General features: G+C 42.2%; 1 protein-coding gene across 2 annotated transcripts in view; it reads right to left on the bottom strand.

The window, feature by feature from the left end:
- The window catches only part of CNKSR3 (CNKSR family member 3), a gene marked incomplete at its 3' end in the record, with an annotated part of 55,985 nt that extends 51,945 nt beyond the window's left edge, over positions 1-4,040 (bottom strand). For both annotated transcript variants that reach the window (XM_080341770.1, XM_080341771.1), the window contains exon 1: positions 3,913-4,040. In XM_080341770.1, coding sequence (XP_080197896.1) covers positions 3,913-3,964 — 52 coding nt within the window. In that variant the 5' untranslated portion in view covers positions 3,965-4,040. The remainder of the gene's footprint in view (positions 1-3,912) is intronic.
- Positions 4,041-14,283: the final 10,243 nt, after the last annotated feature.

Here is a 14,283-nt window from a genome sequence, read left to right as displayed (position 1 = left end):
CTACGGAACTAAACAAGTTCTTGCTGATTTCTGCACCCAGGATAGCCCAGGAAACTTCAAGCCTGCAATCAAATGCCAGCAGTGTACTACAAGTGTGATACAACTTCCATGGCCATGCACCTGTCCCACAATAACCCAAATAACTCCAGGAATCCCTCTTGAGGAACTCTGGGGGAGTTCAGTCTCACAGGCACACAATGGAGTGCTGCAAGATATAGGTACATACTTCGTGAGATACAGACACATACTTTAAGCCCATAAGCATCTTAGCCTGCACAGGAGCAAGACCACAGGTAAACCACAACACCATCCAGATGTTACTTTATAGCCTAAAAAAGATAATTTAAAAAAAAAAAAAAAAATCTTCTCAGTATAGCCAGGAAAACATTGCAGGCTATATCAAAGAGCATGTACTCCACATCAACCCAGCCACAAGTCAAATCAACACAGCATCCTAGCCAAAGAAGTACCTTCTCATGGTTTAACATGGCCCCTAAATACTACTTGAATTTGTGTCATACTGTATAAGAATCCTAAAACTACACCATCACTTCTTCCAGACAGAAATTGAGGAGGTGCTTATAAAAATTTCTGCTACAGTTTTCAAATACTGATACTGTAGCTAAAAAAGTAATCACATCCTTGGTCAAAGCTTGAGAAATGCTTCACCTACACAGAGAATTGCTAGCAAGTAAAGGCACAACTCTTCCTCAGCAGATTCAGTTCAACTAGACAAACTCTTACTAGCTACATAGCCTACTACTGTCAGTACAGCACACTGCCAGAAAAAACAGCCCAGTTCACAGAAAATAGCAGCATTCTAGTCTGAATTAGCAAGAGAAGACAAGCAACTGTGTTTTGTATCAGCTGTTCTCGGTAACAATGAACAGAGTACTTTTTATTTAAAGCCTGACTAAAAAAAAAAAATCTAAAAATGTTCATGTTTGACTTACTGATTCTTGGCAGGTTATCTTTTAAATACTAGATAAATCTTATTTGCATATTTACCTAGGATTGAATAGCTCAAAAATCACAGAATAAAACTACTCAGGGTAAGAGTTACCTCGTTAAAGAAAAACTTAATCAAAAGCCATTAAAAAAAAAAAAAAACAAAAAAAAACCACAACAAATGCTTAAGTGTCCCAGCAGTGATCCTACAGCTTGGTTTTGGACTTTGCTTTTGGGGGTTTGTTTCATAGAATAGAAGGAAAATTTCATGCTTCTTTTGGATTGGAAAAGTTATTAAAAAGACATCAATTCATAGGTGTTTAATTGTAAAAAGATCTCAAAGGAAAAAGTTCCTGGAGAAATATTCTTAGTTTTACATTGAATATTAAAAGGGAATAAATCAGGCTACTTATTTCCGTTACTCTCTACATTTTTCCAATACGTTTTTATCATTGTACGATAAACATGCATCATTATCTGCAAAACAATCTCCCCACTGAGAGCTGGCATCTCCCACCACAGTTATTTATGTCATTCTTCCACAACACATCTCTATGGCACCACAGCCCTAACTCCATGCAGCAGATATCACCAGCTAAATACTTTGTCCCACAGTTTCACCAGTTCAGTGAAGATCATGGCATCACCCTTCCTAGACAGCACATGTAAGAAAACAAATAATATAAGCTCCCCTCCAATCACTTGCTCTATAAAACTAACCTTGGGAATTCAATATAATATTCATAAGGTAAAATACAGAATATTAGTCTTTGGTCATATATAAAATCCAGTGGTTATGAACTACACAGTAAATAACCATTTCAGATTAAAAATAAACTATGAAACACTGTGCTAATAAGGCTGTTAGCTCGCTATTAAAGTGTCAATTTTAATGTGCAGAGATGAAAGCGTAACCATAAAGAGAAATTTTCCACATTTCATTTCTTTATTACAGTCTTGTCATGTAGGGAGTGACATAAAATGACGCTGGGCACCAAAGAGGTCAAAAGCTTACCTAGAAACTGAACAACAAGAGGAGAAACAAAAGTCACCAGCAGCCTTTAATTTATTCCTTTGCATTTCAAAGGACACACGTGTTTGCATTAGTCAGAAGATCCACCTCCCAACTAGAGCCAGCCCTCAAATTAGTCTGTATAACACTAATTGAGGGTCCAGCTAAAGAGTTACCTGTTCAAGGAACTTGCAAGTAAAATAAATTATGCAAGAAAGCAAGCCAAGCATGCTTCAGTATAATAAAGTCTTTTTAAATGATTAGCAGGTTTACTCTTTAATCTGGCAAGGTAACAAACTTTCAGCACCCAAGAGAAAAAACACAATGAAGGAAAAGCATTGTATAAATATTCCACATGCCAAAGCAAAAGGCTTATTTCATTGGAACAATGCACTCCTGTTTAAACTAATACCAATCAGAAAAGAGAGATCTTTCTGTGGAAGCTATTTATATGTTAACGCGTAACTTCACTGCACGTTTGTTTGGAATCCTCTTCTCACAAAGGCTGCTCGGACGGTCCCTCACTGGCACCAGCCCCTTCGTGCACATGTTCAGGCTCAGGAGGGCTGGGAGTGTCCATCTCGCACTGTACGAAAACATAAGCCTGCTCTTCAAAACTGCCTCAGTCTTACGCCGAACTACAGCCAAGCGCTGACCACAGGCACACAAGCCTAATCAGCGTTATGGTCCTGAGACAGGGGAGTAATGGCTGCTGGAAGCAAATGCCACTCCTAATCCAGGAAAACTTTCACCTCTGAAAGAGTTTCTCATTTCACATCAACTTCAGCAAAGCCTGGGAAAACACTTTATTTAACAAAAGATTATCACAATAAGACGCAGTCCTATAAGAAAACAGAAGTACATTTCATAAATACTTCACTGAATTCATAGCTATTTCCCTTTTGATTTATTCCCTGTAGAGCAGGAACTGTGACAGCAAATATCTTAACCAGCGTTCAGAAAGCACTCACAGAGTCCAACCTGATTAGACAAAACTGAGGTTCAACCTACCTTCAAAGAAAAACCCAAGACCACCCAACACCGCGGGGTCCCCCACGGCAGGAACGGGGCACATCGCGGGTGCAGCCCACAACCCAGCGCCCGAAGCGTCCCCACCTTCTCTCCCATCCAAGACCTTCCCAAACGCCTCCGTCACTCACCAGTCCCGCTGAGGCTTTTCCGCAGCTATGTCAACATCGTGAGCAAACCTCGAAGCAGACCAGGAAGTTTTGATAGGCGAGAGAGGGAGAGAAACAAGCGCATACACCAGAGATGAAGGGTGGGAGGAATGGACAGACAGATGGAGGGGCCGCTATGCAACTCTCCGAGCGGGAGCCCAGCGTTTTAATTCTGCTTAATGGTGATGGGATTAAGAGTTCTTGCTTACTTGAGCTAGCTGATAAAATTTTTGCTTAACTTACAAAACTGAAGTTTTTTCGACCAGTGGGCAGCTTTAGCCTGAAAAGCTGGAAGTCAACTCATGATATCTGCCTGAAGGAGAACAGTTACGATGTCTACGCAAGCAGACCGGCCAGCACGACCACGGAGAAAGGGGACGGAGCCCTGGGGAGACCCCACTGCAAATGCATGTACCCGGAGCCAGCCACCCTCACGCAGCCCGGTGCTCGACTCACCCCTTTCCCCTCTCCCAAAAAAAAACCCACAACCACAAAAACCTTAAAACTTGCAAGGCGAAGTCTGCACAAGTGCACTACCAGGCAAGGAGACAAGTCGGGAGAGAACGGAAAGCCGCCAGCTCCCAAGCAGCACACCGCGGTTGTCCCGGGGCTCAGCAGGGGGAGGCGGGCACGGAGCCGAGGCCAGAGCTGGCAAAGGCGCCCGGCGGCGGCCCCACTCGCCCCGCCGGCCACGCGGCCGCCCCGCCGGGAGCCCGACTCCGAGCCCGACACCGGAAAACTCCCGCGGCACGAAGCGGGGCATCGCCCTCTTACCTTTCGTCCAGTCCACCACTTGCTTCGGGCTCCACCTGGTCACCGGCTCCATGGTGGGCTCAATCCCGCCAAGTACCAACCCCCGCGGGAGACACCGCAACCGCGCTCCTGCGAATACACACTCGCCCCCTCTCAAGCTCCCATCCCGGCAGCGCCGCTCCGGGCCACCCCCTCCCGGCCCTGGCTCCTCCCAGCGGCCGCGACCGGGACCGCCCCGCTGGCGCTCCGCCCCCAGGTGCGATACCCCAGCGGGTCGGGCCCTGTGCTGAGGAGAAACTTTCTGGGGTCCCTGCTGCTTTTCCCGGGAAGGGGAGGGGAAGGCGCCTGGGGACAAAGCTTTTAAAATCTTGATACCTTTCAGAGTCTGCCAGTGAACTCCCCAAAACACGAAATAACTTGACACTTCATCTCACGCTTTAATGTCATTACTGTCTATAAGCCACATCCAGCTTTGATTTTGACTGTAAATCTGCGCAGAAAAGATGTTCTGAAGCAGGACAGTAGCTGAGACCATGCAACAAGACCCTTTAAGTGTGACACATCTGAAAGCCACTGCTCTTGGGACCTTGTGGTGGCACAGATCTCACTTTTCCTTAAAGCAAGGTGCAGTTTTAGTTCTCCCAGGTGTGAAGACCAGCTTGGAAAATTTGAAGAATCCTGACAGAGACCAGGTAATGGAAACAGCAACTATTACTAGAAACAGGAACTGCTGTGAGCCATATCACTGCTACTGTCTTATTAAAATTGCTCAATTTGTATTCAGTGTTAAATGCCTTTTTTTTTTTTTTTAATGAGCATATTTTGAAGGCTCAGGATCTCCATGGACACAAGAGAGGGAAGGCCCACCACTGAGGCCGCTGCGACTGGTGATGCCATGCTGAGGAAAGGGAAGGATTGGTGAATGTACAGTAGATTTCCCCTCACCATAGTTTGCAGGGGGTGGCCTGGAATGCAGCATCCTACCCTGGGATTGGTGACCTGCCCGCAGGCTGGAATGGTGGCTAGGATCTTCATCCTGCTTCCATGGCAGCTCTGTGTGAGTCACACAGCCCCATGGCAATTTTAGTAGTGACTGCAGACTGCCTTCAACCACACTTGTCCCAGTATTGGCATTTGAGTTTTTATTTCTGAATCCTGCACTTTAAAGTGTCCCTGGGTGTGGAGGCTATTTCACCATAATAGATGATTACTTCTGTTTTGCTGCTCTCAACTTGGGAGCTACATTAAGCCATCAGCTGTACCTCAAGCTTACTTTCCTCAGAGGAAATGTGTCCCTTGTATCCCAGCAGCCTCGTGAAGCCCATGGGAGCCCCCAGCGAGTGTCAGCCTATACCTAGAGCTTCAAGTGCTGACCTTCAAAATTGTGTGCCAAGCTTACCAACCTCCACCATTCCTTGTTACCGAACACATTATCTACAACCACTTTTCCATCAACAGAGCAGTAAGAAGATGTGGGAAAAACAGGTATTTTTATCACATACATCACTTACAGGATCTGGTTCAGGAGAAAATTCCAGCCCAAAGCCCTTTGGTAACTTGCTGCTCCTATTCCTCAGTGAAGAAGAGCAGAGTGAATTCTGCTGTGACAATAAGACTGTAATTTTAACCTGGCAATATTAGAGAGTGGGTAAACAGCTGGGATTTCAGACTGTGCAGTATCCCTCTGTTTTCATCAGCTCCCATCTCTATCCATCTGTTATCTCTACTCATATACTTCAAATGTAGGCTTCTTGGGACAGGGGCTGTCAGTTCTGTGCATGGCTGTGCAGCATCCAGCTGTGCAATGTCCAGCTGTGCAGCACCCAGCTTTCCCACCACAGCACAGACAGCTGCTTTCTTGCACACGCTGCTGCAGACCCCTGCCACGGAGTTAAGAAGTGACACTTCACAGTCCTAGTTTTGAGAATTAGTAGTTTAAAAATGGTCTTTTTGCATGTATACCCAAAACCTAGTAATTTGTTCATTCTTTTTGTTACATGGTGGTTCAAGACGTATTTTTATTTTTTTATTATAAGGTCAATTCATTATGGAGAATTTATTTATTTGCTTTTTACTTTCTGAAATATTAAGCCTGTCAGATAACCTCTCTGCCTATTTGGAAGTTTAAAATGCAGTTCACCACGGCTTCAATACTGGTGCAACGACCAAAGGTTTCTCAGTTTCCCAGTGAACCATGTGTCAGTCACATTTAAAGAGTGACAAAACATCATCTCTCCCCCCTCAAAGAGGCCTGAGTAAACAGATGGGCCTTGCTATGTGCCCTGTTAATGGTTTCACAAGGGTTAATGTAACAGTGTTTCTGTCTTAACTGCACAGATGCTTCCCAAGGTTGCACGCAGGAAAGCAAATGTCTCTCGCTGTTGGTATTTGGAACATTCATCTGCCGTCATCCTTCTTTGTCAGATATCTTGGGCCAGACCCTGTGTCTGGTTTGGATAAGATGAGCACCATATTTTATGAGTCAGGCAAGCAGATCTGGTCACTTGCTAGCAGGTTGCCAATCTGATAAATCCATAATTCATTGATAGTAATTTTTGTAATTTGCAAAATGACAAATCTATTAATATGTTTTTTTTTTTTTTTTAAGCAGGACAATATTGCAGTGACTTTCTGTTCTTTTATTACATTATGTCCCCCAACACCAGCTGCTTTACAGCCTGCTCTGGACAAATGAAATGGGGCTGACAGGGGAAAGCAGCGTGTCTCCACTTTCTCAAAAGGATTCGTTGCTGAGTTGCTTACCTGTGTTACTTTTTCCAAGCCCAGATTGCAACTGTTGAGTTGATTTTTCTCATGATTGCATCATCTCAGTCTCATCTTTATTTGAGATAAGATTAATTAGTAGTCGAATGACATGATGCAATTAGAATTTCTGGTTGTAGAATAAGGGGTTTTTGTTCAAAAAATACTAATTGGCAAAATAAATTTAAAACCAAAAATCTAAACAACTCTCTCTGATTTCCAGTAGTGCTAAATAAAAGTAAAACACTGCCCTTTTGCATGTCTTCAGAGACTCTGTGGGTTAGTTTATGAGTTCTGTGCCAGTATGGAGTATTTAAAAGATGTCAGTTTCCTTTCCCAGCTTTCAGCTTTGTGTGGAGTTCATTGCTGTGGCAAGGACCCCACTACCAGCTCTCCAGGAGTGCACATTTTTTCATTTGTTATAATTTACCAGCAATAAAAGTGATTTGATTTTATAAGGAGATTCAGACCAATTGTTTAGTGATTCCCTTCTTGCTTTGTTTTCTTTCTATTCATTTCCCCTTGCAGACCAAGTTTTCAAAAGGACATTGGATTAGTTTGCATGGGCAGTCTGGCACCACTCAGCTCACTGTGGACCAGGATCGTGGTTTCACAGTCATGAACACAGCAGCATGCACTCTCTTGTCACCTCACAGCACAGACTTACAAAACAGTCATAAACCCACAGCTGCACCCTGTCAAATTGGTAGAGGAAGCTACACAGTGTTTGTCACCTTCAGGTTTCTGTCCTGGCTGCTGCTCAGCAGAAGGAGGGCAGGTGATTCTTTATAACAGAAAGTCTGCTGGAGAAAACTTATTCTTTCCAAAAAACAAACAAACAAAAAATCATTGGAAAGTCTTAGCATCATTTCAGCAGTTATGTTTGCTCTAGTCTGGCTTAACACTGGATTTAGCATTTTATCTAAGCACAGTCTGATTGACCCTGCCTTTGAGGCCATAGTTTTCAATACCAAATCTGTGTGCTTCCAGGTCACCAGCTCAGATCTGAGCCATGCATGGTAGTGGATGATCACATTTCTGACAAAGTAACCAAAGTATGTGTACAACAAGGACGGTATTCAAATTTTAAGCTGGCATTGATGAGATAGACAATGGTTGATCTAGCACAAAGACCTGCTGGTACAGAGAGAACACAACAAAATTCATTGAGCAGTTTAGAGTTTAGTGAGGTTGGACCAGGTTATCACTTTACATCATGTTGCTGCTTGTGTCCCCTGACCACTGCATTACCACTGACCACTGCCCATCACCAGACTTGCTACCAGCTACCAGAGCTATGCAGCATGTCCCTCTGGGTAGCGTGTGTTTGCACAGGCAGCGGCAGCCCTGCCCAGGTGCAGAGTGCTCTGCCTGCAGGGATGTAGGTTCCAGGCTTAAGCCCCTTTCTCAAAGAGAGGTAATTGCCATAAACTCATCTCTGGAGGGGTGAATAAACAAGCATTTAGCCAACGGCCATATACCAAGTTTAAAAAGCGTGTTTTCTATTCAGGGACACAAAAAGTTATTTTTCTTCCTGAATCAAATTTTTAGAGGGCTCAGCATATTGTAATTTGTATCTCTGAGTAGAAGAGTTGTTTATCCTGTTTGGCAAAGCATTGTCTAAGAAGTTTTTGCTATATTTCAGCACATGATTCATGAAAAGCTTACAGATTTATTTATTTAATACTCACAGCCGAAAGCTGTGAAAATTCACAGGTTTAAAGTATCATGAACAAAAGCCAGTGTATGGGTAGAAAATCCAGTTTGCATCTATTTACAATCCACAGATGATCATTAGGGAATAGTCATTCCCTGACATTTTGTCACTCATGTTTCAGAGTCCATCACTACTACCATCACTATAAAAAAAAATAGATGTCACATATGATTTTACAAGCATTATCTTACACACATGGTCCACAGAAGTCTGTAGGATTTTTTGCACAATAGTAAGAGAATTTTACCCTTCCTAAACAGGGCTTCCTGGTAAGGTCAGTGAGTATTTAAAGTTCATTTGGAAATTGCAACAGGTAAATTAACTGAGTCAAAGTGAGTCACGTTCAGAACTGGGTTTGGTTTTATAAGCATGTGATTTTAAAACTTCACACTAATAGGAAACTGTTGCACAAGAATCAACATCCTACTTCTCACCTTGATACCAGGATTGCTAGCGATACTTCTCTTCTATATATGACGGTGTGGGAGATCTTGGTGTGGCCTGGTGAGAGAAATAGATCTGCCTAGTCCTTTTTTGAATACACTGCATTCAAAGAGAGTCTTTTTCAGCTGGATGGGGTAAGGAGGGTAGCCTGAGGGTCTTTCTGGCTTGAGCATGTACTCTGGAAAAACAGTGTCCTGGCCATGCCTTCCCTGTGCCCTAGAGAGAACCAACTGACCAAGGTGTACTGTTGTTTCATAAAATACTCTCACAAATTCAGAATGGTTTTAATAAAGCAATTAAATATTCAGTAAAACAAACACAGTCGCTTCATATCAGACCAACTATATATTATAAAAAGTATTGCTTTAAATGAAATACTGGTTGCCAAGAAAAGGAAACATCAGAAAGGTATGAATTCTGGCCCGTGTTCCTTCCAGTTCCCTGGCTGACCTGGATCAAATCATTTAATCTCTGTATTTCCACCACCTCACCACTCAAAGGATAATAATCTCACATTAGTGAGAAATACCCCATTTTTCTTTATCCAGTATATTCTTTCCTTTCCAAATAACTTAAATATCTGTAGAAACAAAAGTAAATTGCTAACTTCAGTTAATGAAAAGATTTCTAAGCCCTGAAATGTCTCTAGGTACAAAGGAGTAAGAAATAGATAAAGAGATGGGTGCAAAATGGTTCTAATTATTTTGCTAACTTCATTTTATTTTATGTGTATCTATAGTTGGCCATAGTACAACACATACTGAATAATGAGGGCTACAGTTACTGCTGGTTTATCAGGAACCAAAGTTAGTTAGGAAGACCTACATATAGAAATGGCTCTATCAGACTTATTGCAGATTTTTTTTTCCCCCATGATCAGGTGCCTGCACCACTTATTTCCTAAGGATAGAGCTCTATTGGATCCTATACTTGGATTGTCCCTATTTTCTTCCATTCAGCTTTAAAACAACCTACACAAAGTTCCTAGTTAGGTGAAAGGTGCCACTGCCTGCTGATAGATGTATATGTCTACATATAAATATATGTGTGGAGATAAACACATATACTGATGACAGTGCTAAACTGAGCTAATCAGTAAGAAGAAAGGCCTTCTGCAGAATATTTTACTCAAAGCAAAATCCTTTAAACTTTATTTAGCATTTGTTTTCCTTCAAGAGTGTGGAAATAAGACCTGAATTGTCATATATTTATACATTCACATTTTTAATCCACTAGGCAATTTTATTGAGTGAGTCTCAAATGACTGCATGGAAATAATTTCCTTCACTGCACCTTGTGCAAAGGTAGCATGTTTTAGAAGAGGATCACAAACGTGTTTTGCAAAATACAAATCGGTTATAATTATATTTTATAGTTAACAGAAATCAGATTATAAATTTATTTTGGCCTACCTCGAGTCTCTTGACATGGCTATGAAACTATCTGACTTTCAGGTAAGCCGAGCACACAAGTGATTTGTGTAAAATTACAAAACTCATCAATATCAATGCTTAAAGAGAAAATTCAAGTCAAATGGCAGCATATTTGTATACAGAAGTAGGGGGGTGACTTTACCTGATCCTCATTTCCTTGCCCATATGGCACACCAGAAGAAAGATTTGTCCCAAACACAGCCCATCAGTCAGTTTGGTTGGATCCAGAAGAATCACATTCCCAAATGGAGAACAACTGTTGGGAGTTTAATACTAGCAAAGACAAGGTTATGGTGGCAGAGCGGGAAAAGCACTTTACAAAATTAGCAGGAGCAGCATCTGTTGTGGATGTTTGCCCAGCAGTCATTTATCAAAGGCACATAGAGGCCAACTTGGGCCCATCCTGCCTGGTGCCTGGAGAGGCAGAGAGGGTGAGTGAGACATGACACAGTGCTGTACCTCAGCAGGTGAAGCAGACATGGCACAGCCAAGCCCTAGATGCAAGAGCAGAGGAGGTAGCAGAGGTACAATTCTGCTCCCTTCAGGCACCCCCCTGCTCCGGGCTGAGGCAGCATGGGAAGCAAGGCTGCGATGGCAGGTGGTGCAGACGAGAAGGGCTGCTGGAGCAGATGGGATCTCACCACCACCCCTGAAGGAACATGCAGATGTAAGACCCCTCCTGCTGCTGCTGAAGTGAGACATGTAGGCCTAAGAAGGGAAGACCATCTCTACTGTATCAGAGATGATGCCAGCACACCTTGTCTGGAAACTTGCTCAAAATAAATTCTAAGAGGTATGAATGGTATGATGGAAAATCAGAGATGTTCCTGCATGGAGCTTGCTGATAGTCCTTTTTATATTGTATTTGAAGACCCTGATTCAAAAAGCCTGTGTTCTGCCTAAATCACTCTAACTCCTCCCCCTTATTTAAGTCTTCAGACATCAGGAAATAACAGCCAGAGGGATTTAAAGCCAGGTTGGCTGAATCTGGGTCTCTGTACATGTGCAGCAGTGGAACAGTGAACTAGAAACAGGCTTTTTGAAAAGCTATATGAACTTTAACAGAAAAAACAAATGCAGACTTTCTTGCTCTCTTTTGTAGTCTTCCTCTTGCTTCTTCTTTTTAAAGGATGCTAGATATATTCAGCCATTTTTCTTAATAGCCTAAATTTATCTGCAGACCCCAAAATGTAAGAAAGGTGGATTAACTCTAACTCCTAGAGCCTCACTTGCAAATAACAGCTACAGCTATTTTTTTGAAGAGGAAAAGACTAACACTAAATAAACTAATTATTTAAATATTTGCTTAGCTTTCAAAATAATATCTTAAATCTCAGCAGAAGAATTTAATTTTTTTTTTTTGCACTTGTTGTCATGTATGTAAATGTTTTAAGTAGAATTGGCAACAGTATCACAACTGGTTACTGCAGACAAGAAAATCAACCTAATCAGGAATCAAAGACCTCATTAACTTTTGCAACAGTTTCTCTAGAAAGTTGGAAAGCAAGCTACTGTTGTAGTATCTTCTATAGCATTCTCAAATCTTCAGATCTCAAAACATGCTGCAAACATTAATAAGCAGTCTCACAAAATACCTGTGGTCTTGTGGCTAAGACAGCCCAACTCAATTTCAAAAGAAAGAGGTTCAAAGCCATGCTCTGTAACAGCCAGCTCATGCAAGAGTACGAAAGACTCTGATCCTGAAGTGCTTTAAATTTAGGCATGAGAATAATTCTGTTAAATTCAGTGGGAATAATGCGTTCAAGTGTTTTCAGATTAAGAGGATTTAAGGGTACCTTTTGGTTCAAAGTCCAAGCAACCCTCCTGTAGCTGCAGGAGGGATAGCAATAATGTCTTAAAACAAGACTATTTACTACTACAGCTGTCTTGGTACAGCTGCCCAGGTTCAGGCTTGACCAGACTCAACGGAGCAATGACATCTTTTGAGCAAGGCCTTTTCTGGGTTCACGTGCTGACTTTGTTCGCTTCCCTGTGGCACGTGGGGATCTTGAATTAATAGGCACATTCAGAGTAGGTCTGATCAAACCAGTTGGGTGAAAACACTGGAGCTCCATCCACCAGCTGGGTGAGCCACAGCCTCACCCAGGCTGTGGGGCATCTCAGCTCAGCCTCCCCGCTCCACCCCTCAGCATTTTGCTTTGCTTCCTGAGGCCGTTTCTAGCTATGGGTTTCACCTCCCCAGCCTAACCCTAGCAGTGTTTCTTAGTGGACTGGCTCAGCTAGGTCTTACAAAGATTTTTAGATTTTGTGTCTTACACCCTGTGTGTGGCCAGCTCTCCTCACGTGTTGCCTGTGTAATCTCAGAAGAAAGCAAATGCCTTGGCTCTGTGGCACTCACCTTTGCTGCAAGTGCTGTTGGTACTGGTGAAGTACTGCTATTATAAAACGCTGCTTGAAATTGAAATGGTAACTCACACTTAACAGTTTGCTCTATACATTACACCTTTTTTATCATAATTGCTGAGAAGTTTATATCTATCATTTCTTCATTGAGGAGTAACATTGAAATATTTCATCACAAGCTTTTTCTTTTAATAAATTACTACATTATGTATAATGCTTCCTTAGACTGTATATTACTCTTGCTTCTGCAAAGAGTTGACTCACTGGCTGTGTTGAGCCTGGGGTGCAAACTGAAGCCCTGAGGAGAGGATCTCAGAGGAATGGAGGGCAAAAAGGAGTCATTTAACCCTCTGAAAATACAGCTTTGCAGGGACCAAAGAGTAGGTTCTGTAATTTAAATCAGTGACTGCTCTGAGAGCAATAAAAGTCACAAACAAATGTTGGTACCACAAGTGTTGGAAGACCTTATAAATCATATGAGAAAGGGTAAAGCAATTATCTGAAGTACAGTAGTCCTTGAAACATACTGATCTTCAAAAATAGGTTTACAGCCTCCCTTCTAGACAATAATTTTCATAGCAGAAGTCTGGCAAAAAACTTTGGAAACCACATTCAGTAAGTATTTTTTGTCTCCACTGCAAGGATAATTATGTTTCCTTTTCCCTGCTTTCAGAACTTTCCCCCCAAAACTTGATAATGTAAGTACAAAGTGTGGCAACGGGCTATGCTTCAGCAGACTGGAATTGCAAATTTCTGCAAGAATTAAGTCCGCAGTGGCCTTTTAATGCAAAAGAGCACTTTACTTTGGTCACCTCTTCCTCAGTAACAGCGTCCTAAACATGAAACTGTAACATTTGAGAATGGTGCAAAGAAATATTGCAGGACATATAAAAGACCTGAACATAACGAAAAAAAAAAAAAAAAGCATGGAAACAGCTTTAAGACAGCAGATTCAGTGGACAGAAATTAGGCCAACACATCAAATATACATTGTTTATTGTTGATGCCTGAGGCCACAAAATTATTTGGAGTCTTTGGTTTTCTGTGTGTACAAGATGACGGCTGAAGCCAGACAATGGACTGATGTTTGTTCTTTCAAATGCAGTCACCATGTGAGTGGGGTTGTTGTATTTAAATATTTAGTGTTTTGTTGGAAGGCTGGAACCTCTCATGTGCTCCTTGAAAGACAAACAGCACCGCAAGGATCCATCACAAGTTCAAAATCCTCATTCAGCCCTCAATTATCCATCCCTCCCACACAGACAGAGCTGTATTTGCAACTTACTAGCTTGGGGCCTACTTTTTTGTGTGTGGTTTGGGTTTTTTTTTGTTTAGTTTATGGCTCTATATATTTTTGGCATTTGTTCTTCAATTTAAAGTGATTTTTGTGGTCATGGGAGGACATAGAAACCAAGAGCTCCAACAGAGCAAGGCACAAGAGGTACAGTGTGCTGAGCAAGTTGGCAGCAGTGATCTTTGGATCAGGGTGATGGCAAAGCCCATTTTCCTCACAGAGCCTTGCCAAAGCACAGTGGCCCTGCTACACACAGAGAAGTTATTTGTAAGGACCTTTGCTTGTGTTTTCCCAAAACGACTTATCTTTTGGAAAAAAATAAAAGGAGGTGAATTGGCCCAGCCCCTGGGAGATGCTCATTTTCATATCAAGTCCTG

The sequence above is a fragment of the Nesoenas mayeri genome, assembly GCF_963082525.1.
Source record: "Nesoenas mayeri genome assembly, chromosome: 3".
In the NCBI taxonomy this organism is placed as follows: domain Eukaryota; kingdom Metazoa; phylum Chordata; class Aves; order Columbiformes; family Columbidae; genus Nesoenas; species Nesoenas mayeri.
This window is presented reverse-complemented; position numbering and strand designations above follow the sequence as displayed.